This window comes from Balaenoptera musculus, chromosome 3 (assembly GCF_009873245.2).
Source record: "Balaenoptera musculus isolate JJ_BM4_2016_0621 chromosome 3, mBalMus1.pri.v3, whole genome shotgun sequence".
Taxonomy (NCBI): domain Eukaryota; kingdom Metazoa; phylum Chordata; class Mammalia; order Artiodactyla; family Balaenopteridae; genus Balaenoptera; species Balaenoptera musculus.
In genome coordinates, this window is record NC_045787.1 from 9,635,889 (window position 1) to 9,660,102 (window position 24,214).

At 38.5% G+C, this 24,214-nt stretch overlaps 2 protein-coding genes across 4 annotated transcripts in view; both read right to left on the reverse strand.

The window, feature by feature from the left end:
- CTNND2 (catenin delta 2) overlaps positions 1-24,214 on the reverse strand; it is a 930,783-nt gene that overhangs the window by 471,443 nt on the left and 435,126 nt on the right. The gene's annotated exons all lie outside the window — the stretch shown is intronic.
- On the reverse strand, positions 23,332-23,829 carry LOC118893025 (ubiquitin-40S ribosomal protein S27a-like). The gene has a single exon (XM_036848149.1). The coding sequence runs from the start codon at positions 23,797-23,799 to the stop codon at positions 23,332-23,334; it is 468 nt and encodes a 155-aa protein (XP_036704044.1). The 5' UTR covers positions 23,800-23,829.

A 24,214-nucleotide genomic window follows, 5' to 3' on the forward strand; every position in this document is an offset into this window, starting at 1 on the left:
CCTTCATGAAAAGATATAAACTATATAGAGAATATCCACAGTTGCCAGAAAGACAGTTTTGGATTGAGAATAATATGTTTTTCTTTTCATCTAGAGAGCTGAAAACATAATGTATTACAATTATATTGATTTTTTTTAAAAGGATGATAGTTTTGCTGTGAGGCAAAGTTAAAAAAATACGACATCAAGATCATGCTTGGTAATTAATTATGTTTGTTACTGAAATATGTCATAGAATTAATAACGAATAAACTAGTGAGATTTAAGAATTTTTCTTACAACTATGTATAATCTTGTAATGTTTAATTTCGGTTGCATAGAGCAGAGTTGGTATAAGTGTAAAAACTGCTCATCAAGCCATTTATTATTGAGGTCATTATATTCACAATTAAAAACAAGGAAAATGGTGCAAATCTCCAACAAGGGATGGGAGCTGGGGCAACCGATCAGCTCTGTTACCATGTCTGGGGGAAAGTCTATCAGTCAAACTGTCTTCTCCCTTAATCATCAGTTAATGTGACTATTAACAAGATATTTTCTCCAATATGTGCTTCCATTAGCATAATTCTGGGCCCTAATTACCTTATGCTTTTTTTCATCTTTAAATATCTGACATAAAAATTGCGGTAGCAAATAGACCCATGTGGTTTCTCATCTAGTCTTTTTCCAAACTTGTCAGGGATGACATTCTTTTGTGTGCCTTTTAATCCAGTTTCTTTTGATTACTTCTTAAGACTTTTTAAAAATAAAAGTAATACACATTTATGGTAAAAAAGTGAGAAATTCAGTAAAGTTAAAAAAAATTAAAATCACTTTTAATCCCGTAAGTCAGAGGCAATCACTGTGAACATTTCATTGCATTTTCTTCCTCTATTATCCATTAACATATATTTATTTTTTATTTTATACTTTACAAATTTAAAATCATACTCCTTTTTTATTTGCCACTGTTTTGTTAGCATTTCTCCTAGTCTTTACTCCTTAAGGAAATAATTTGTAATGGCTGCATACCACATCATTATAGATGCACTAAAACAGTTAAAATTACCTTATTTTTGATCATTTAGTTTATTTCTAATTTATTTTGGTTATATATTTATTTTCATAAATGCTGTAGATATATCATTTTATATATATATATATATATATATATATATATATATATATATAAATGTATACATATGGTTATAATGAATTGTTACAAAATTTCGATTGTTTTCCTTAATCAGATTTCTAGAGGTGGCATTGTGAGGACAAACACAAACTATTTTTAGTGTTCTTAATTAATTTTACAAATTCCTTTCCAAAAATACTGTTTACAGTTAGTTTGACAAAAGTTCAAGTCATATACGGCTTTTTAAAATAAATCTGAATTTCATATTAAGATTAAACTACATAGGGACTTCTCTGGCGGTCCAGTGGTTAAGACTTCACCTTCCAATGCAGGGGTGCGAGTTCGATCTTTGGCTGGGGAGCTAAGATCCCACATGCCTCATGGCCAAAAAACCAGAAAAACATAAAACAGAAGCAATATTGTAACAAATTCAATAAAGACTTTAAAAATGGCACACATCAAAAAAAATCTTAAAAAAAAAGATTAAATTAATATTCAACTACAAACTGAAAATTCTCAATAGGTCAAATTCCTAATTTCATAAAATATAGGAATATATAAGATCAATAAATTATATACAAATTAAGTCCAAATAGGTTAAAATGTGGAAAAAACACTCTGCCCTTTATAAAGCACACAATAAATCTACTTTTATGTTATCCCTATGTTCCTCAAAAGAACTATAAAAACAATACTCCCTAATATTAAAACTCCACATGCTTATATATAACTGGCTGAATTTGTTTTGTTCTGATCAAATTCAACTTAATTTAGCAAGAGAGAACGACTGAATTTTCCACGGGGTTATCATTTCCTTCTTTATAACACTGCTTACAGGTAAACAGTTGACATGGTGCCAATAATTTTTCATTCTTTCATGTTTTTACAATTACAGTATCTCAAATTTGAATCTAGATTTTATTAGTGCAAAAATCCCATCAATCTCTTCTTTTATTTAACAATAGCTTAATATTTCTTTGAATGAAGAGATATCCATGCAATACTCTGCTGTAGCTTCCATGAAATAACCACGAAAAAGGTACTACACATCTACCCAACAGATACATTCTACATGGGCCACCAGTACTCTGTTAAACAGAATATGGGGGGAAAAAACACATGTGTATGTTATTAAAATAGTTTGTGTATTGATATTTTTTCTCTAACTCAGTTTTGTATGAAAATATATAGAAAAAGATAGACGTATATTAGATAGATTGCCAAATTAGTATTTCTTATGCATATACAAAAGAGTTATCTAATTAGTCTGTTAAAGATGTGGCTTAGCGGCTCCGTATTGTGGAAATAAAATTAACACTGACACTGAATAAATAAACACAGAAAATCGACTGCATTAGCTGATTAAAAACATATGACATAAAAACTAAAAAATTATTCAATCACCATTTGTAGAAGAAAGAAGAGTTAGTCTGCAGAAACTTCAAGATTTCCTTATTGTGCGTATCAATAGTTTTGTGAAATGTGTTTCTCTTTGTTGAAGGCTCAGTGCTGAAGAGGTGAACGTAGGGTAAATTCAGATGTGTTGTGTTCCGGCTTTGAACCTAAACTATTTCTGAAGTTTGCAGAAAGAAAAGCACTTGAATCAGCATAACAGGGAGGCGGGAATATCTTATGGGATTGCAATCATGATATCTACCACGATGCATATAGACAAAGTATATATTGATTTATTCTGCACGTGAAGAAAAGCCATTGATGTGACCCAATGAGAATACCTTGGCACTATGGCACTGGTACGCAACACAGGCACTTCTGTTTTATGACAAGTCCAGATTTTGACTTCAGTCTTCAACTATGTAATATATTATTATTATTTTATATTATTCAATATATATAATATACCCACACATGCAGATAGATACAGATTAATTTAAATTCCCTACTTAGAAATTCTCTTCCAAATTTTTATCTTTATCTTCCTCTCTATTTTGATGATCTATTTTTGTATTTGTCCTTACATTCCCTTAAGTTGTGTACTGCTAACCCTAAGAAAAACTAAACCAAATGTGACCATTTACCAGCACTCTAAATAATGAGAATGAGACAGCTGGACAACAAAGGAAACATTTTTCATTTGGAAATCACAGAAAATCAGGTTCAATTCAATCTGTGATTTCTCAACAGCATAAACTTGAGTAAGATTTTTAAACACTGTTGAGTTTCAGGTTTCTTCTCCAAGAAGGCATTATAATATCAACCTTAATGGGTGGGCTTAACAAAAAGTATGCGTTGGATAAACATTAGTTTCCTTCCACTTAATCTATTTATTCCACACTGACACCAACTGTTTATTGGGTGCTTAGCAATGGCATGATTTCATCTACACATATGGATAAATAAAGTGATTAATTACTCTCCATCAGTAGTGCAGAATATTGGCTTTGTTTAACTCAGTTCATTAACAGTAACTAAAAAAGCTAAAGGATCTACCCTAACATTGACTTACTGCCAGAATTCAGGAGAATTAAGACACTTAGAAGTAAGCAATGGACAACTCAACAACTGCTCTAATACACTGTGGAAGTGATATGTGTCCTGCATACATCACTAAGTTACTGGAGAACTAGTATCACCTAATAACTTTTGGGATTATGTGGAAAACAGACAAAGCATTTTCTCTTCTTTAGAACCTTATACACTGAAAAGTGTTCACAAAAATATGACTTTTCCTACCATTGCCTTAAATGACTCAAGTAAAAAACAGGAGAGAACGGTGGATCCTCATATAGACAAAGCAATTCTCTAAAATGCCCAAAAAGTATTCAATTCACTTCCTCTAAGGCACCAGTGGCTATGCTAAGAGCAATGGGAAAATCAGGAGTATAAGATGGAACAAGTCCATGTATTTGAAACAGTAGATATAAATAACTGAGCAGTTCTGGGAACTTGGTGGTTTGTAGGAGTTTGTAGGACCCTGGTTCTTATCCTCTCCTGTTCTGGGGGCCTCTCGGGGGCTGTGGACAATCGAGTGTGGGTAGAGCCCTGAGCTGCACTGAGGTTCTGTGGATGTGGGAGTACTCAGGGGCACGTATGGGGTGTCCAAATAGCGGAAGAACTGACAAGCAGAGGTCTGCTTAGGGTAGAGAAGACCCATTCAACCCCAAGTGGGTGTGAGGGTCTGCTTGCCACAGAAAGCCAAGAGGGAACTATCTTAGTTTCCTAGGGCTGACGTAACGAACTACCAACAACTGGGTGGCTTTATGACAAGAGAAATTTATTTTCTCAGAGTTCTGGAGGCTGGAAGTATGAAGTCAAGGTGTTGGAAGGACCATGTTCTCTTGGAATATTCTAGAGGGGATCCTTTCTTTCCTCTTCTAGTTTCTGGTGGTTGCCGGCAATCCTTGGCATTCTTTGGCTTGCAAAGGCGTCACTCCCATTTCTGCCACCCGTCGCACTCTCCCGTGTGTGTCTCTGTGTCCAGATTGTCCTCTTCTTATAAATACACCAGTCACATTGGGGTATGGCCCGCCTTAATCCAGTATGACTTCATTGTAACTTGATTGCATCTGCAAAGACCCTATTTCCACATAAGGTCACGTGCCGTTTCTGGGGTTAGGACTTCAACACGTCAGAACCAGAACTAAATGGCAGGTTGTACCTCCCTTTCCCTTAAGTCTGGGAGAGTTGGGGGCCCAAGAGCAGAGTCTTCTCCTAGGTGCCACACCAGGGATTGGCAGCCTGGCTTTGCCACACTGCCAGGCTCTGTATGCTTTTCTGCACCCATGTTTCGGACCCCTACGCTGATGATACCCAAACAGTAAGACTGAACCCCAGGGAACCAACAGAAAAGAATCAATACTAATGAAGGCCCATTTATGGGAGCCGTGATGTCAAAGGGAGGGAATTTGGGCAAAACAATCAATCATAGAGCTGGTGAGGCACGAGTGCTGGGTGACAGAGTTGAAAACGGGAAAGCAAATGCTCTACAAGGCACAGAGATTTTTTTTTGTTAGGCAGCGAATTCTATAAATAATAACACGAAAACCAATTTTCTAAAATACAATGTCAGTGTGCAATGCATTATTTCTCAACCATTAAATGTAAATGCAACAGAGTACTTAAATGGAAGTTTGGGCACAGACATAAGACAGCATGGATCAGATACCAAATGAGGTGCAAACTTAGATGCAAATCTTCAGTGAATCCGGCTCCCTGACTTGTACTGATCAGTGATGCTGACAAAAATTCTGGTCTCCTCCCAGATGCAGGGGAGGGTTGGGATTTCCTAGCCCCACAGGTTAAAAGCAGTCACGTGACATCCTCTGGCCGACCACATGTGGGTAGGGGTGAGGTGTGCCACAGGAAGAAGCTTTATGGGGCCAGTGTACCACCTGCCATGTTCACAGTTCTTCAGGCAGATGCTCCTGTGTGCCTTCAAGCCTGCGGTGACTATTTGTGGGAACACAAGGGACTCATATTCTAAGTCTGAACTGGAAAAGCTAACAAGGGCAAGAGACAGGCTGTCTGGCTGCCGAGTGATGGTCTGAAGGAGAGGTGGCTACAGAGGATGCAAGCTGCACGAGAGAGAGGGGTGGGAAAGGGGCGTGGATTCCGTGGACCTGATGTGGGTTGCAAGACAGTGAGTCTGGGATGAGGGGCATCTTGACAGGCAGACCGCCACAGAGAGAGCAGAAAGGCTTCAGGAGAGCACATCGTCCGCAACAAGGGAACTGCCGGTGAGAGTTCTTCAGAGAGGGTGGTGCTAGGGGTGCTGATGTTGAGAAGCCAGCTCAGACCAGTGCCAGCGGTGCAAGACCTTCCTGCACCTCTCAACTCTCTGGGGTCCTTTCCTCCCTATTTCCCCACCATAATCATACACACACCTACACACCTACCTATACACACAAACATGCACACGTGCTCCTCGCAAGGGGTTCATCATTCCCTTCCCAGGCAGCCGGAAGAAAACCCTTCCTATAGGACACCTGCCCTGGAGGGAGACTGAAGAGCTGTAACTTTGAATGAAACTGGAAGCTTTGACTATTATAAGGGAGTAGGTATTATTAGTATCAAACTGCAGCTCTGTTTTAAAAATTAAAGTAACTTTAAAAAATATTTATTAACCAAATATTCAAAATAGTTAACAACCAGTATGGCATGGGCACCAGTCACTAAGAATGGGTACCAGTGATGTTGGAGCAGAGTCTTGGGGGCCCTTTGTTGTGCTTTTAAGCTGCTGAGATATGGGGAATTTGGGGAGAGCGGGTTACAGGGGAGAAGTCAGGGTGCCCTGTCATTGGCTGGCAGTGGATGGGTGAGGTATATTCAAGGCAGATGGCTGTTATCAACCCATATAGCAGTGTGTTGATATTTTAACAACCACTTGGCTGTCAAGGGCCGCCTGAAAACCATGGGCAAAGGAATGAGTTTTCCCACAGAATACATTTTAAAGGGATAATGGGAACTAAGTAAAAATGCTTGTGATTGCATCCCATGAATCTTGACTGACTGATATACTAGTTATTTATATTAACTAATGAGCTGATTAGAGACGGTCTGATATCTACAACTGTACCATATTCAATTTCCTATGGGTGAGGTTGTAGAAATTAGGAGGTGAAACTGGCCCCCAAATAAAACAATGAGCAATTGTTCTGGGAAGCAAGAGAAGGAGAGAGAGGCAAAATCTTCTGAATGGTGGGAACAAGGCGATGGATTAGTCCCTGTGTGGAATCACAAAATTGTAATTTTATCCTAGCTGTGTACATTTAAGGATTAGCCATGCCATCCAGTTGTTACTGCTATTGACATTGTTCAAACCAAATGGTTTAAAACAGCCAACAATAATATATAACTCTAAAAACATTTGATATGTGATCTAGAATATCATCAATTTGAACACTGAGTTTATGGATTTTTGTGCTAGGCTTATTAAAATTATTTAAAAATTTAGTTCTTTTTTTTTTTTTTATATCAGTAGGTGACAGGCGGGATACATGTGTCCTTACCCATGAGCCAAGAAAAAAACAAAACAGAATATTATCAGGATATTTCAAAACCTTCAGAGAGGTTAGATTTGCTTGCTTTATTAATGTTTTATTAGTGTATTTGATTTTGCTTTGTTTTGTATTTTAACAAACAAGAAAAGAATCAGGTTTTAGTTCTACAAGTGCTACTACAAGAATGCAAGTAAAAGGGTCTAATTTAAATTTTTTAAAGTTTTTATTTTACTCAAGTGCCTTTGAAAGGTAGAAAATGCTTACCCACCCATTCTTATCTAATATATAATTTTTAATCCTAGAATTTGGGCTCTGATTCATATTTTTTTAATAAATTTATTTAGTTATTTTTGGCTGTGTTGGGTCTTCGTTGCTGCACGCGGGCTTCTCACTGCGGTGGCTTCTCTTGTTGCGGAGCATGGGCTCTAGGTGTGCGGGCTTCAGTAGCTGTGGCACATGGGCTCAGTAGTTGTGGCTCGCGGGCTCTAGAGCTCAGGCTCGGTAGTTGTGGCGCACAGGCTTAGGTGCTCCGCGGCATGTGGGATCTTCCCAGACCAGGGCTCGAACCCGTATCCCCTGCATTGGCAGGCGGATTCTTAACCACTGTGCCACCAGGGAAGTACCTGGGCTCTGATTCTAATAAAGCGCAAAGAATGAAAAAGAAAAACACAATTGTCTAGGTATCTAAACTTTTCACTTAAAGTTAATTCTAATCAAAACACAAACAATTCAGAAAGAGAAAGACAAATACCATATGATATCACTTATAGGTGGAATATAAAATATGACAAAAATGAACTTATCTACGAAACAGAAACAGACTCACAGACATAGAGAACAGAGTTGTGGTTGCCAAGGGGAGGGGGGTGAGGGAGGGATAGATTGGAAGTTTGGGACTAGCAGACACAAACTACTGTATATAGAATAGATAAACGGCAAAGTCCTACTGTATAGCAGAGGGAACTATATTCAATAGTTTTTAATAAACCATAATGGAAAAGAATGTGAATAACTATATATATATATATGTGTGTATATATATATGTGTGTGTATGTATATATATATATATATATATATATATATATATATATATATATATATAACTGAATCACTTTGCTGTACACCAGAAACTAACACAACCCTGTAAATCAACTATACGTCAATAAAATAAATTTAAAAATACACAAACAAGTCATTGTTCTGGCTCATTATGAGGTCAAATAAATGTTTTCAATGCTGTTATAAAAATGCCATTTGTTTATGTTAAGGTCATTGATAGATATATAATATGATTGTTTAGAAGAGAAAGCTAAGCTTTTGTCTCATGAGCATTTCATTGTCCCTGTATTTGAAGGCAAATTAATTGATCAACTGTTTCAAATGAATAGTGAATGGATGGAAAACTCAGCATCTTTAGGCTTTGACAATGAGCACATGTAGCTACAATACTGCAGCCAAAACCCATTTGGTTAATGGCCATTGTGATGCCAACAAGATTAAGATCAGCTATTCATCAAGAAGCTGGTCTCTCCCATCTAACATGGACAAATAACAGGTGGCCTTATAGAGGCCAGGAGCCAACTAAGGACTATGAAATGGAGGTACAGGTTGTGCATTCACAGGATATAGACAACATGGTACACAGAAGAGCAGATTCTGAAATTCTCTGGTCCCTAATGACTCCACTGCGTCACAACCAATCCTGACTGTCACTTCAAGAGAAGTGAGATACTAAATTAATTGGTTGTGCTGGTTGGTTTCTCTGCTACCTGCAGCTGAAAGCATCCTAACTGATATGATATTATTATTTTTTAGATGTCCCTTAGTGTAACATGAAATTATATTATTTATTGCTCAGTCACCCACTATCTGTATCCTTCACTAGAATATACCTTCCTTGAGAGTGAAGATAGTTTCTATCTCGTTCACTGCTGTATCCCCAATATCTACCCCATCTGGCACACAGACAGTGAATAAATGTTGACTGAATATAAGACAGCTTTTGCTGGATCCAATGAATATAATGTTAGTCCAAGGAATTCTCCACCTTTACAGTTGCCTGAAAGCATGATGTGCTACAGTTTTATTCTGAGAGATTTGGAAAGAGCCCTTCTTTTTACAGAATTAGCATAAGCTGAGTGATGGAAAAGCCCTTCTCAGACTTAGCTCTTAGGAAAGACATGGTTTGTCTCCACTGACCCACACATCTCATGCCCACACTCCTTGCCTTCTGCAGATCTTGACTACATATCATTTTTATAAAATGGGTTACTTCTTCCATGTCTATAATATATACTGTAAATTCCACTCAGAAGATTCTACCCTTGGGCCACCACACTTGTCAAATCTGGATCAGTCAAAGCTGCTACTGGTAAATTTTATCATAAAATCTACAGAAGATGTTACTCTGCATGTCATCCTAACCATTTCTAGGACTCTGCAATGGAACATTCATGTCTCCAGTGATGGTGTCAGTGGGTAGAACTTCAAGCTCCTAAGAATGACTAACGGCACTGGAGAGAGCTGTATCGTCAGTTATCACATCCATTGGTCCAACATGTTAGTACTAGGGAGGGAAGCCAGCACGTCTCCAGGTTTGCACCACTAATGCCCAGCTCACAGCTGGCTTCTTCAAAGGGCCTTGTCCTATCAAAGCTTCAAGACAAAACATGAGTTTCTGGAAAGACATGGATTTCAAACCTAAAAATATGTTCCAAAATAGCCTTTTATTCAAGTTCATAATTCTGAACAAGAAAATGAGTTCAATAATTTACCAATATTAAAGAGTGAATTGTGTCCAGACTGTCTTCTTTTTTCAGCTTATCAGGTCAATATATGCTATTGTTGAAATTCCAGAAATAGTAAATTTATATTTAATATAGAAATTAACCGTATTCCACAGCTAAGAGAGAGAAATATAAAATTTATACTAACATACAACTTAACCAGTGGTATCCTGTTTTTTATGAGTGTATTATTGGCATATGTGATATTGTCCCTCAATATTATTGTCAATTTTTTTCTTATATCATCTCATTAAAAATTAATGGCTTAATAATGCTCTAACCAGTGGATGCACTGTGATTTTTTTTTTAACTATTCACCATACATTAAGGGTTAGTTTTGTATTTTTCTTATTAAATTATATCTAAACTTTTATGCATATTCTTTTTTTTTCTATTCCCTTAGAACTGATTTCTGCAAATTGAATTAAATAGTCAGTGTTTGTAATCATTTTTAAGGATGGCGAACATATTGCCACTTAAAAAAATTGAGACCTATATTCTTGCCCTGCCTGTAGTTTATGAGTGTTATGGGGATCCTGCATCCAAGTTAGCACTGGGTGTTTCAGAACATGTATTTCTCAATTTTGTAGGTAAAAGTAGTATATCTTCTGGTCTTAGTGTGTTTGGACTATTAAAACAGAATATCAGAGACTAGGTGCTGTATAAACAACAGGAATTTATTTTTTACAGTTGTAGAGGCTGGAAACCAGAGATCAGGGTGCCATCATGATCTGCTTCTGGTTACAGAGCTGTTTTCTTATATCCTCACATGGCAGAGAAAGGGCTGGAGAGCTCTCTGGGGTCCCTTTTATTAGGGCAGTAGTCTCATTCGTGAAGCCTCCCCTTTCATGATCTAACAACCCAGGCCATCACATTGGGAGTTAGAATTTCAATCTACTAATTTTGGAGGGGGTCACAAATATTATCCTATTAACAATTCTTTTAATTTTGGTTTCCCTGATTTTTTAAAACCTTGACTCCATTTTTATTTATCTTGTAAATATCTACTTTTTTCTTGGTAATTTTATGTCATGTCCTTTGCACACTTTTCCATTAGAATTTTTGTTATTTTTCTGTTGTTATTTGTAAGTGCTCTTTCTTTATTAATAATACTAATAATTCCTTATTCCCATTTCAAATGTCCGGTGTCTCTTTTAATACACTATTCTCATTGCTGTAAGTTAACATATAGGGTAGACATAAGAAGGAAATATAGGAGCAGTCTTTAATACAAAGGAGTAGTTTACTGTTGCAAAATTTCTGAGGCTTATAGAAACTTTTTTAAAAAGGACAGAAATATTAACTTTAGGACCAGAGTCTCTTGTAATGCAGATTAGGCGTACACTTATGATACCTACCCATTTCTGAATTAGAAATATACCTTTGGGGTAATAATCACAGTCTTGAAGTAGTATATAAGCTTTTAACCTGGACCCCCCCAAAAAGGCTTTGTAGCTCAGCTAACAGAAAAGCCATACTTAACATAAGAGTTGAAGGTTGGAGATGAGACAGGAAGGAAGGGGCCAGGGCACAACCATTAAGAACAGGATATGACATAAACTGGCTAGAACCAACTAGGCCCAAGATACTGGAAGACTTGACTTCCAGGAGACCTTGAGCCTTATTATATACTCAGTATGACACATTAGCATCTAAATGACACACCCACAGGTGCCATGACAGTTCCAAAGCCCACCATAAAAGGCCAAACAGTGGGCGGTGGCTCAATTCCCATAAAAACGTACCACCCCTACACTTTGGGGCCTGCTCTTGCCTTCCGAGATGGCCCACACTCTGTTTGTGGGGTGTGTATCTCTCTAAATAAACCTGCTTTCACTTCACTAGGGCTCACTCTTGAATTCTTTCCTGCACGAAGCCAAGGATGCTCACTTGGAAGCCTGACCCAGGGACTCACTCCAGACTTGGGACATGTCCATCCTCTCGCACCCCATTTTTTCCTACAACAGAGGCATTATATATTTCCCTAAGCTCACCCTACTTTTGTTGCAGAGTCATAGCTAGAACCAGGGGCTTTAGAAACAAATCAAGTACAGCAAAATTCTTCTCCCCCAACTGTGTATGCCAATGACACATACAAGCCTTGTATTTTTTGAAAATTTTCCATCCCAATTATCTTAAGAATGGTGATATTACAATAGCGTCAGGCTGAAATACTAAATTCTAACGGCACATTATTTATTATGAAAGACTTTTTCAACTTATTTTTACTTATATCATTCACATAGTAAAGATCTAATATGTTTGCCTAAATCCTATAATATGCCTATTTTAAATCTGTAACAGAAAACCCATCAGGACTTTTTCAAATTAAACAATACATGCGAATAATACATTCTTTCATTAAAAAAAATAATAATAATGGCATATCCTTCTACTTAGCATTATCCTTTAGTTATTTATACCCAAATAAGTACAACTGGCAACCACAGCACTCCAAAGATTGCTTGTCTCTGTTGTTTGCCCCCATAGTGATAATTTCTATGGTAATTACAAGGATAATCCCAGGCATAACTGTAAATTCTGTGGCTAACCATGCTTCAGGAAGAAACTTTAAAAATAATGGATTAGCTTACTTTAATGATGTTACACGTTTGCATGGTTAAGAACTATTACATCCCTCTGGGCTAAGAACCCAATGTTGGCACAGACAGGATGGAAAGCCAGGCTATAGGATATCAATAAAAAGAGCAAACGGAATTCAGTGTTTGCTTTTTTTATCCTAGTCTTTCAACTATTATGGCTGATATAGTTTATGGCAAGTCTCTGAATTAATGAAGAGAATATACTGGTAAATAGAAATGCATTTCATGCTCCACAAAGGGAAATTGAGTTGCTATGGAAAAATATACCCCCAAATAATGATAAAATTTTATACTTTTTCTAAAAAAAAATTCAAAACCCAAAAACTAATTTAAACCTTTTTAAAATGCTGGGAAGTCTCAAGTTTTTCAGAAATGCAAATATTTTAGGTCATACAATTTTAACAAGTTTACTGCAGAATTCCAAATATATATATATGTGACTGGAAACACTGATGTTTAGGGAGGAGCTGGGAAATTGTTGGAAAGCTGCTCTTTTCTCACAGAAAATTCACTTTTTACAACTCTCTGCTGAAACTTCTAAAGACTTTGCTTTGGGGTTCAGTAATGGATGCCATTATCTGACAACGTCTGATCCATATTTTTTTAAAAAAGCAAAATACAGCTAGATGCTGAGTGATGTGTAGCTATTCAAGATTCTATTAATTCTATCTGTTCTCTGTAGCCTGTTACACCAACGAGCATTTTGACCTGTATCCCATAATTTCTACAATATTGGCTGTTTTCAGGAAGAAAAAAAAGCTCAGACAGGAAACTCAAACTTCTTTTGAAATACTTCATTTGAGTGAAAATTTGAAGAATTTTGTGGTTTGCAGACTATGTGCAACATTTGTTTGAAATGCATATGTTTGAAATCCATCATAATATAAGTATATTACACTGATCAACTTTAGGATGAAGAAATTTCTGGAGAAAAATCTTCTATCCTAGTCATCAACAGCTACCAGTGATGAGTCCCTGCCTGTTTCAGGTTCTTTACATATACAACTGAGACTCTGTCAACTACCCAGAAAAGCAAGTGGCATCACCTCCATTTTACAGGCTTGGGAACCGAAGTGACTTGCCAAAGGCCATAGAGCTAGAAAGTGACAAAGGAAGCTGGCCTAGATCTCAGCAACTTCAAAACTTGTGCCCTCTCCACTCACTACACCTCTCTCCTAAAACACTGCTTCTTACTTATAACAGACACAACTACTGTATCAATAAATCTTCACCACCATCCTAAGTTAATGGGTACATGTCGGTGAGAGCTAATATCAGAGGCTGACTTCTAACACTAAAAACCGTGTGATCAAGAGTGAAATCACCAGCCACTATAAGCTGTCCCAATGTTCCTGCAAAATATTTTAGCTCTCTTTGGAGAGACTGTGAAACTATGTCACCTGTAGATGTATTGAGACCTAATCACAATCTCTTTCCTATTGTCCTGCAATGCTTTAATCACTGGAAAATTTGTCATTGCTTATTGTAAATCATATGGAGTTGGAACCAAAAGGATGAGACTCAGAATTATTTATGACAAATAGGGAGAGTTTTCCATCTATGCAAGATTCTATCTTAGTTCTAGTGTATTGAAAGAATATATAACCCAGGATTACCAGCTATGATGTAGCCCTCCTCACAAACAAACAAACACCTCATTAAAAAACAAATTCAAAATCGCATTTATGCAATTCAAGCATTTCGTTTTTCATTAGGTAAAGATATAACATGATTCTCTTTTTATTCTTTCCATGCATACTTGTACTCTTCCTTTTGAAGATCATTCTATCTTTTTTGTTAAATTTATATTACTGTGTTTGAAAGTCGTTTAAAATTTGATGACAAGTAACTTTTTAAAAATAAACAGGACTGGGACTTCCCTGGTGGCCCAGTGGTAAAGAATCTGCCTTCCAATGCAGAGGACGCGGGTTCGATCCCTGATCGGGGAACTAGGATCCCACATGCTGCAGGGCAACTAAGCCCACGCACCACAACTACTGAGCTCTTGTGCCTCAACTAGAGAGCCTGCGTGCCGTAAACTACAGAGCCCACACTCTTGGAACCTGTGCGCCACAACTAGAGAGAGAAGCCCGTGCGCCGCAACGAAAGATCCCGTGTGCCGCAACTAAGATCCGACGCAGCCAAATAAATAAATAAATAAATAAATTATAAACAGGACTGATTTATGGAGAATTGAGACTCATTCTCTTACGGAATACTGTTATCAATAAAAACTTACCTTATCAACATTAACATTTTATAAGCTTTAACATATTTAAAATGAGCCACAGCGTGAACTATTAAATAGCAAAGTATTTAATTTGATTCTCTCCATATGGGTTGTCCTGTATTCTCTGTAACATTTCCTTGATTATATTAGGACTCTACTTATAAAAATATAATAAAAAATAAATATAGAAAGAAAGAAAGAGAGAGAGGAAGGAAGGAAGGAAGGAAGGAAGGAAGGGAGGGGTGAGGGTTGTAATTAAGAGGTACAAACTTCCAGCTGCAAAATAAATGAGTCATTGGGTATGAAATGCACAGTGTGCAGAATGTAGTCAATAACTAAGTAATATCTTTGTGATGCCATATCAAGATCACTGGTGATCATTTTGAAATGTATAGAAAAAAATCATTATGTTGTATAACAGGAACTAACATGGCGCTGTAGGTCAATTATACTTCAAAAACAAACAACCATACACACAAACTCACAGAAAGAGATCAGATTTGTGGTTACCAGAGGCGGAGGAAGGAGGAACTGGATGAAGGCAGTCAGAGGGTGCTACAAAACTTCCAGTTATAAGATAAACGAGTACTGGGGATGTAACGTGCAACATGACAAATATAATGAACACAGCCGCGTGTTATACGTGGAAGTTGTTAAGAGAGCAAATCCTAAGAGTTCTCATCACATACACAAATGTTATTTCTATTGTTTTAATCTCATTTCTCTATGGGATGATGGATGGTCACTGAATTTATCGTGATAATCATTTCATGATGGATGTAATTGAAATCATTATGCTGGACACCTTAGACTTGTACTGTGCTGTATGTCAATTATATCTCAATACAACTGGTAGAAGAAAAACAAATGTGATTAGCGTGATATTTATTTTGTTTTTCCTAGGTTCTAAATCAATTTTATTTATATTCAAATCAAATATAATTTTTGTTTAGAGGAATCTTCTGATTTCTCCATGCTATGCACCCTTAAGATATAATAGACTATCTATGATAGAAAGTGGTTTTTCTGAGAAGAGTACTTTTTTGGATTCTTTCTTACAAATAAGAGAAATTTTCTGAGGATTAGGAAACTGAATACTGACAAATAATTTAACTCCCCTTTTGCATCATGACATTGAAGATGGAAGCAATTAACGTTTTCCAGGTCTAAGCTGGACAAGGTAGGGATGAATTTCTGGCTTTTGTTGTTTTTCTCGGTAGACTTAGGAAGAATGCATGGCACCAGGTTCTGTACACTATTCAAACACTGGTAGTAAAAAAGTCCAAGGGTAGGACTGATACATGGAATTGATGGAGATTTTAAAAGCTGCTTTTATTCTGATGCAGAAGAGAAGGAAGAGATACTCAGTATTATTTTCCCTGCTTCCAAGGTGAAGCATGGTGCAAAGAACCCTGTCGGTTTTGCCAGGCAGAAGGATAATAACACTGTTTTCCTGACCCCCTTCTAATTTTTTCCAGGTCACTTTACTGCAGGGTATACACGTTATGACCATGGTCCTCCTACTGTTAGTGCAAATAATTTATCCAAACCACATATATTTGTGTGAACAATAATGTGTTACACAGAGGCGGCTCACCCCTGCTGTTTCATGGTGAGATTTCTTGATTTAGATTTCCAAGTATCCATTGGAAATTTCAAATTAAATGGCAAGAGGTGACCTTTAAAAGTCTCTTCCAGGGCTTCCCTGGTGGCGCAGTGGTTGAGAATCTGCCTGCTAATGCAGGGGACACGGGTTCGAGCCCTGGTCTGGGAAGATCCCACATGCCACGGAGCAGCTGGGCCCGTGAGCCACAACTACTGAGCCTGCGCGTCTGGAGCCTGTGCCCCGCAACGGGAGGGGCCGCGATAGTGAAAGGCCCGCGCACCGCGATGAAGAGCGGTCCCCGCACCGCGATGAAGAGTGGCCCCCACTTGCCTCAACTAGAGAAAGCCCTCGCATGAACCGAAGACCCAACACAACCAAAAATAAAAATAAAATAAATAAATAAAAGTCTCTTCCAGAGACTGCTTAGAAAGTTCTGTGGGAATCATTCCCTCCTCCTTCCTCCTCTTTGCCTTTCAGTTTTGGATGTGTTGGTTTAAAAATCAATCATTTTGTCATTCAAGAAGTGATCATACATTTCTAACAGGAGAGAAAGTAAGGGCATGAGAAAAGATGACTTTTTTACTTTAAATAATGGTAACAAATGCTTATCAAGGAAGGTTTGTTTGGCTCAGAATTAAAGTCATCATATATAATAGGAGTTTAGCATTTTGCTTTCCATCCAAACCAAGACTGCTTGCTCAAGCGCCTTTGAGAAACAACACAAGATGACTTAGGCTATTAGATTCTGTCAGCATAAATCTTCCCTATTGGCAATGGGAATCTATTTATTTATTTAGGGAAAAAAAAAAAAAAAAGAAACCTTTCCTATGCCAGGAGAATGAATGCTATTAAATGAATACAATTAAAGACAATGGAACTTTTATCCACTGTTATGAATTAGTCTTTGCACAGCACAGCACCCACAAGACTGCAAATCATATTTCTGTCTTTATCCACTTGGCCAAATGTGCACTTATTACCACCATTCATTTAGAATCTAATTCAATCATCTGGGCAATAGATTTTAATGGGTTCTGCTACTTCTTGATGTGCCCCAAGGGAAGAAGGATTTTGTTTGGTTTTCCTCCCTGCATCTAAGAGACTGTGTTGGTTCTAACCACTTGTAAAAACAGTCTTGCTCTGCATGTTTGCTGTGTAAAATAGGGCGTGGTGAGCATGGAATAGAGACTCATTTTAGGGAAACCCTCCAGTTTTACCTGATATTGTATTTATAGCAACAGGAAGTTATACACAGATTTATGGTCTCACATCAGTGGCTTGACACAGGTGCTGTGACCCAGCAGAGAGCTGTATCACATGGGAGTACAGAAAATTCTGCTCATGCATTTAGTTGCACGTTTCTACATTTCAGTCCTAATACCTGGGAAGGCAGCCTTCAATATGTTCTGTTAATTAAAAATTTTATCATAAATTATTTTTGCCCAAAATATTATCCAGCGTACAGGTCTAGGAGCTATTTTGTACAGATAATCTCAAAACGTAAAATGTTCTAGAAGCAGAATTGCTATATATATCAGCTCCACCATGGAGAAGCAATATTAATTCACCACATTTTATTTGCACGACAATTGACATGTCATCATGTTAATTCATGTGACACCCTTTATAGTATTATCCACATTTTTAAGATCAAAAGAGGTGACATCATTTGTTCAAGGTCACAGAGCTAGTTGGTGGTGGCACCGGGACTTCTGACTCCACAGTTGACATTCTTTCTACTTTATCTCCTTAAGAAACTGGAATACTCATCGATTCATCATTGGTAAAGAAGAGGTAATGTATCTTCAGCTCCTAAGGGTCATGCTTGATTACTCCCCAGATGTGGACTTTTTTGGTCACCTCTCAATTCATGCCAGGATATGCTTTCATAGCCTCCCTTAGAGCAGATTCTTGCCATCGTTTTGGGTGACTCCAAAACGCCAAAACACGACCCTTCAGCTCCTTGCCTGTCTCCACTGCTGAGACATCTGCTTCCCACCAGTTGAGCCACCTCCTGGAATCCACTGTCACCTCTCTGACTGTAACCCCTTAGAAACTTAATCATGTTACCTGATGAGAGGCAAAACAGCACAGTGTTACTTTCATGGGCTCTGGAATCTGACCCCCGGACTTCAACCCTATTCCAGTTCTACAGTTTACTAGCTGGGCAAGTTTTAGTGTCATGGTCCTAAAAAAGTTGATAAGATTAAAAGAGTTAGTAATACATGTAAAGAGCCAAACAATCTGGCATTTAGTTAGTGCTGAATAAATAGCATCTTATTAAGCCCTTCAACATTTGACCCCCTCTTTCTCTCCAGCCTTCACTAATGTGTATACTGGGGGAAATCCCTGAGAATTGTGACTGCGAATCTGTGAAGGAATGGAAACCCGCTGGCTAACTTTCCATGAGAGAGTGGTTCCTAGACCGACATAGATGCATGGAAGACACAGGTGCATGGAAAGAAGCACAAATGATGGGGTTTACAGATACAGGGATGGGAGCAAAGTCCAGATTGGCTGTTGGATTCTGAGTAACATGAGAAAACTGGGAACACTGTGAGCCCAGGAAACATAGGCAGGGATGAGTCAGCTTAAAGCACATTTTCACACAAGCCTGATGGCTGGGGAATTCCAGGTGAATGTGTGAATGTGAAATTCCCTTCAAGAAAATAGTATCTGGGCTTCCCTGGTGGCGCAGTGGTTGAGAATCTGCCTGCCAGTGCAGGGGACACGGGTTCGGGCCCTGGTCTGGGAGGATCCCACGTGCCGCGGAGCGGCTGGGCCCGTGAGCCACAATTGCTGAGCCTGCGCGTCTGGAGCCTGTGCTCCGCAACAAGAGAGGCCGCGATAATGAGAGGCCCGCGCACTGCGATGAAGATTGGCCCCCACTTGCCGCAGCTGGGGAGAGCCCTCGCACAGAAACGAGGACCCAACACAGCCATAAATGAATAAATAAATAAATAAAATTAAATTAAATTTAAAAAAAAAAAAAAAAAAAAAAAAAGAAAATAGTATCTGAGCAGAACGGGTGAAAAGACTGGGAAATGAATCAGAGAGCAAGCAAATCTTCCTCTCCAGTTCATTATTCCTCTGTCTGGGAGAAGGGGAACACAGTAATAGCTGTTCCCGGACGTGACCTCGTACCTTGGAGACTCCTAAGGCACATTCACATATTGAAGTTTCTTAGAACTCCTGTTGTAAACCAGTAAGCTTAACTGTGTTGCAGCCTGACTCTCCTGTTCCTAACTTCTATTTATCCTATTTTCATCCTATCTTCACCCCAGTCCAGGAGATCAGATGTGAGATTTTTACCGCGGAGAAAATAAAGGACAAGATACAAGACCATGTTAGAAAAAGTTACCAGAGTACACAGTTCTAGGAAGTTCAGTTTTGCAGAGATGGTTTGGATTTAGCGATTCACGTGTATAAGAGAAAAACACTGGGTTCCTTGATTCCAAAAACTAGCTCTCCATGTAAATAATAGGGGATTCCAAAAACTAGCTCTCCATGTAAATACTAGGGGATAACCCCCTGAACTCTGCCATCTCACTTTGTTCATCTATATAGTAGAGATTATAGTGCTGGTCTGACTCAAAGGAAAAAGAAAGAAGGTAAAAGTTAAATGAGACAATGCATGGAAAGTGCTTAGCAGAGGGCTTGACACAGATAAAGGAGATATTACAAGTTTCGCTTTTATTATTGTTATTTTACTCCTCGGTTTACAGAGTTCAAAAGCTTAAACTATTTAACAAATATCATATGATATAGCTTATATGTGGAATCTAAAAAAATGGTACAAATGAACTTATTTACAAAACAGAAATAGAGTCACAGATGCAGAAAACAAACTTATGGTCACCAAGGGGGAAGGGAGGGGGGATAAACTGGGAGATTGGGACTGACATATACACACTACTATAAATAAAATAGATAAGAACCTGCTGTATAGCACAAGGAACTCTACTCAATACTCTGTAATGACCTATATGGGAAAAGAATCTAAAAAAGAGTGGATATATGTATATGTATAACGGATTCACTTTGCTGTACACCTGAAACTAACACAACATCGTAAATCAACTCTACTCCAATAAAAATTAATCTAAAAAAAGCTTAAACTATTTAGAGTACAACAACACTGTTGGTGATAAAAAGAACTGTGTCTTCCAAATATGAGGACAAGAGTCCTAGATTTTCACTGAAATCTTATATCTGGAAACAGTTTTAAATTTGCCAATTTAGAAAAATAAGTAGTGTCGTAAATATGAAAATTGTGCCTTAAGTTCTACTTGGCGGTAGGCGATGGAAAGGTTTTGCTTTGTCTTATTAACTACAATAGATTGAAAAAGAATGATAATCAGCTTTTTTGCACTTTTTAAAAGCCAAGAAGAAAAACAACAAATAAAGTGATAGACTTAAAGCTGCCCAACCTTCACATACTTCGTCAGCACACACTGCTAACTGAGGTATCTGATCTCAGAATGGAAAATGTTTCCAGATAATTCTTTTATTTCTCCACCAGGCAAGGAAAGCACTTCTTCTCCACAGACCATGAATCCTCAAACATGCAGAAAGATATTGAAAGATACTTTCATTTAAAACTTCAAAACAAATGACAATAACGATAAAACTATTCTAATATAATTTCTAACCCATGTGGAAGGAGTCATGTGTACACCTGCCAGAGTGTGTTTAGTCAATATTGTATTTTTGCTTAATATTTTATGATTTTACATATACATTTAGGTCAATATCGTGTTGCAAGTACCTTCAGATGAAATCAGATTCTACATTCTTCTCCTCACCTCTCACAAACCTTGTGGTCTGTGTACTGACAAAGGGTATGACGGTTAATACCTGAAGCAATCTGATCAAATGATATTGCAATATTGCAAAGTTTACACTTTGAATTTTGATGAAGCTGAACCTTTCTCAAACAATAATATTTACCCATCATTTTGACAAGATCATCCAACTGGAATGGACACAGCTCTTATGCCCTTTTGACAAAAGATTTAATGGTCTTGCTTCCAGTACATTCTGCCCTCAAAAGTTCATTCTTCAATAGTCAGAGGGTGCCTCCAACATAGGTGAGACTGGTATTCCTCACTAATAGCCTGCTAAAAGCTTCCCATCTCACTCAGCATAGGGCTGTCTCAGAAAACAATAATCTAAGAAGGAATAGAAAACGGATGACCTAAGGAAGAAATTCAATGGAAAATGCAGAGAATAAATTTATGTCTAATATTTGTCATCTGTTTCCTTAATTGCCCAGCCAATTTCTTCCCTTTTTTTTTTTTTAATAAATGTATTTATTTATTTATTTTTGGCTGTGTTGGGTCTTCGTTGCTGCATATGGGCTTTCTCTAGTTGAGGCAAGCGGGGGTTACTCTTCGTTGCGGTGTGCAGGCTTCTCATTGCGGTGACTTCTCTCGTTGCGAAGCACGGGCTCTAGGTGCATGGGCTTCAGTAGCTGTGGTGCGCGGGCTCAGTAGTTGTGGCTCGCAGGCTCTAGAGCGCAGGCTCAGTAGTTGTGGCGCACGGGCTTAGTTGCTCTGTGGCGTGTGGGATCTTCCTGGACCAGGGATTGGACCAGGGATTGAACTTGTGTCGCCTGCATTGGCAGGCAGATTCTTTTTTTTTTTTTTTTAATTAATTAATTAATTTATTTATGGCTGTGTTGTGTCTTCGTTTCTGTGCAAGGGCTTTCTCTAGTTGTGGCAAGCGGGGGCCACTCTTCACCGCAGTGTGCGGGCCTCTTACTATCGCGGCCTCCCTTGTGTGGAGCGCAGGCTCAGTAACTGTGGCTCACGGGCCCAGTTGCTCCGCGGCATGTGGGATCTTCCCAGACCAGGGCTCGAACCCGTGTCCCCTGCATTGGCAGGCAGATTCTCAACCACTGCGCCACCAGGGAAGCCCCGGCAGGCGGATTCTTAACCACTGTGCCACCAGGGAAGTCCTGCCCAGCCAATTTCTGAATTTAACTTACATCAGAAGAGCTTAAAAGTTGAGACACTAGATTTCACTCACATTTTCATATTGAGAAATGTGTGCATGAGAACCCAAAATGTACCTTTCTACTGTTTTCTACTATGCCATCCTCATTAATTGATTAATGTTCTACCCCCAAAAGTGGCCCTGCTGCATTTCTCTATCTGTTCCTAAATCTGGCCTCATTCCAGCCATGCTGATCTCCTGTAAATACCTCAGGGCCTTTGCACTTGCTACTCCTAGTACTTTACCCTGGGACACAGCTTCCTCCCTCTCTTCTTCCTGTAGGGTTCTCTGCTCAAGCATCATTTCACCATAGCACCCCTCCCTTCACTCTTTTCCCCCTTGTTCTGCTTCATTGTTCTTTATGGTTCTTCAATTTTCTTTCTCCCCTCACTAGGTGTGAACGTCATGAAGGCAGAAACTTTGCTTGTTTTGTTTACTGCTGAATCTCAAGCCCTGGAAATTTGTGGAATAAAAGTGTCACTAAATAAAAATTCATTGGATCAACTGTGTGAATAAATAAGTGAAGCATTTTCAAATCTTATCTGCACATGGCCAAATATGCAAACAGAGTGCAGAAGGCACAACAGTCCCCATGTCAGGCCAAACCCAGTCCTTTCATAAGAACCTGAGACTAAATGTAAAAATAAACCCAAGGAGTGAGAAACAGGCCAGGTGGGAGTAGACCCACTAAGACAGAGTCAGAGATTGCTCACAAACCTCTCAGCTATTAGAACTAAGAATGTCTCTGCTAGTCCAGCTTCAAGAATTCTGTGATTGGCTTTTCTCAGGGGTGGATTAAGCCCAGAGACAAGGGGTCAAGATCAGTGTGGAGTCTATTCCCCTGCCCTTCAATGTGGATGACCTAACTCATCTAGAGCATGTTCTGGCTCCAATGAACTGGTATTATAAAATCCTTGAATTTCAAAGCTGGAATGGATTTTTGTGTAGTTGAGCCAACATGCCTCATAAATGAGTAAACAATAGAGTGACATTTTTTTTTCATTAATTCATGTCTTTTACTAACCAATATACAATTACTTGTCTTCTGGTTTGTTGAAACAATAGGTCAGACAACATTTGCCACAATGTCTGTCAAAGCGGCTGGCCATAAAAACTCCAGCACCACATTCATTTGAAGGGCACTCCCGACAAAGGCGACTGATTTTGCCATTCTCATCCACCTGATAGTATTTCAGGACAGCCAGCTTAACCTTCTTTCTCTTATGCTTGTTCTTCTTGGGAGTGGTGTAAGACTTCTTCTTCCTTTTCTTAGCACCACCATGAAGTCTCAACACAAGAGGAAGAGCAGACTCCTTTTGAACATTGTAGTCAGACAAAATACGTCCATCTTCCAGTTGCTTGCCTGCAAAGATCAGTCTTTGCTGGTCAGGAGGAATTCCTTCCTTGTCCTGGATCTTGGCCTTTACATTTTCTATTGCATCCGAGGGTTCGACCTCAAGAGGGATGGTCTTCCCCGTCAGGGTCTTCACGAAAATCTGCATATTGGCGGCGGTGCCATTGCAGATGGAGGATCCGAAAGCTAGAGTGACATTTTTAAAAATTCAAATGTTTGCACTCAAGGCTTGGGGAAACTATCTTCTGAGAAATAATTTTAGATTAGAAAGAAATAAGGACTGAGTCATTGCTTCTGAGAGATGCTATGTAGCATCCACAGAAATTCCTGGTGAAGCTTAAAAATTTACAGAAGAATAGAGTGATGTTACTATCAGTGTGCTACATTGTTATTTGATACCCAGGTATATTGAGTCCTGTGGTCTGGGCTGAACTAACAAAAGGTGACAGAGGAAAACAAGGGCAGGAGGTAACCAGGTGAGTGACCAGGCCATGGTGGTGTCTTTGTCCATTTGGGCCGCTCTAACAAAAACACCCCACAGAGTGTGGCTTATAAACAACAGA

Excerpts from the sequence above, each read along its gene's own strand:
- LOC118893025 (XM_036848149.1), bottom strand. The coding sequence starts at position 23,799 with ATGCAGATTTTCGTGAAGACCCTGACGGGGAAGACCATCCCTCTTGAG.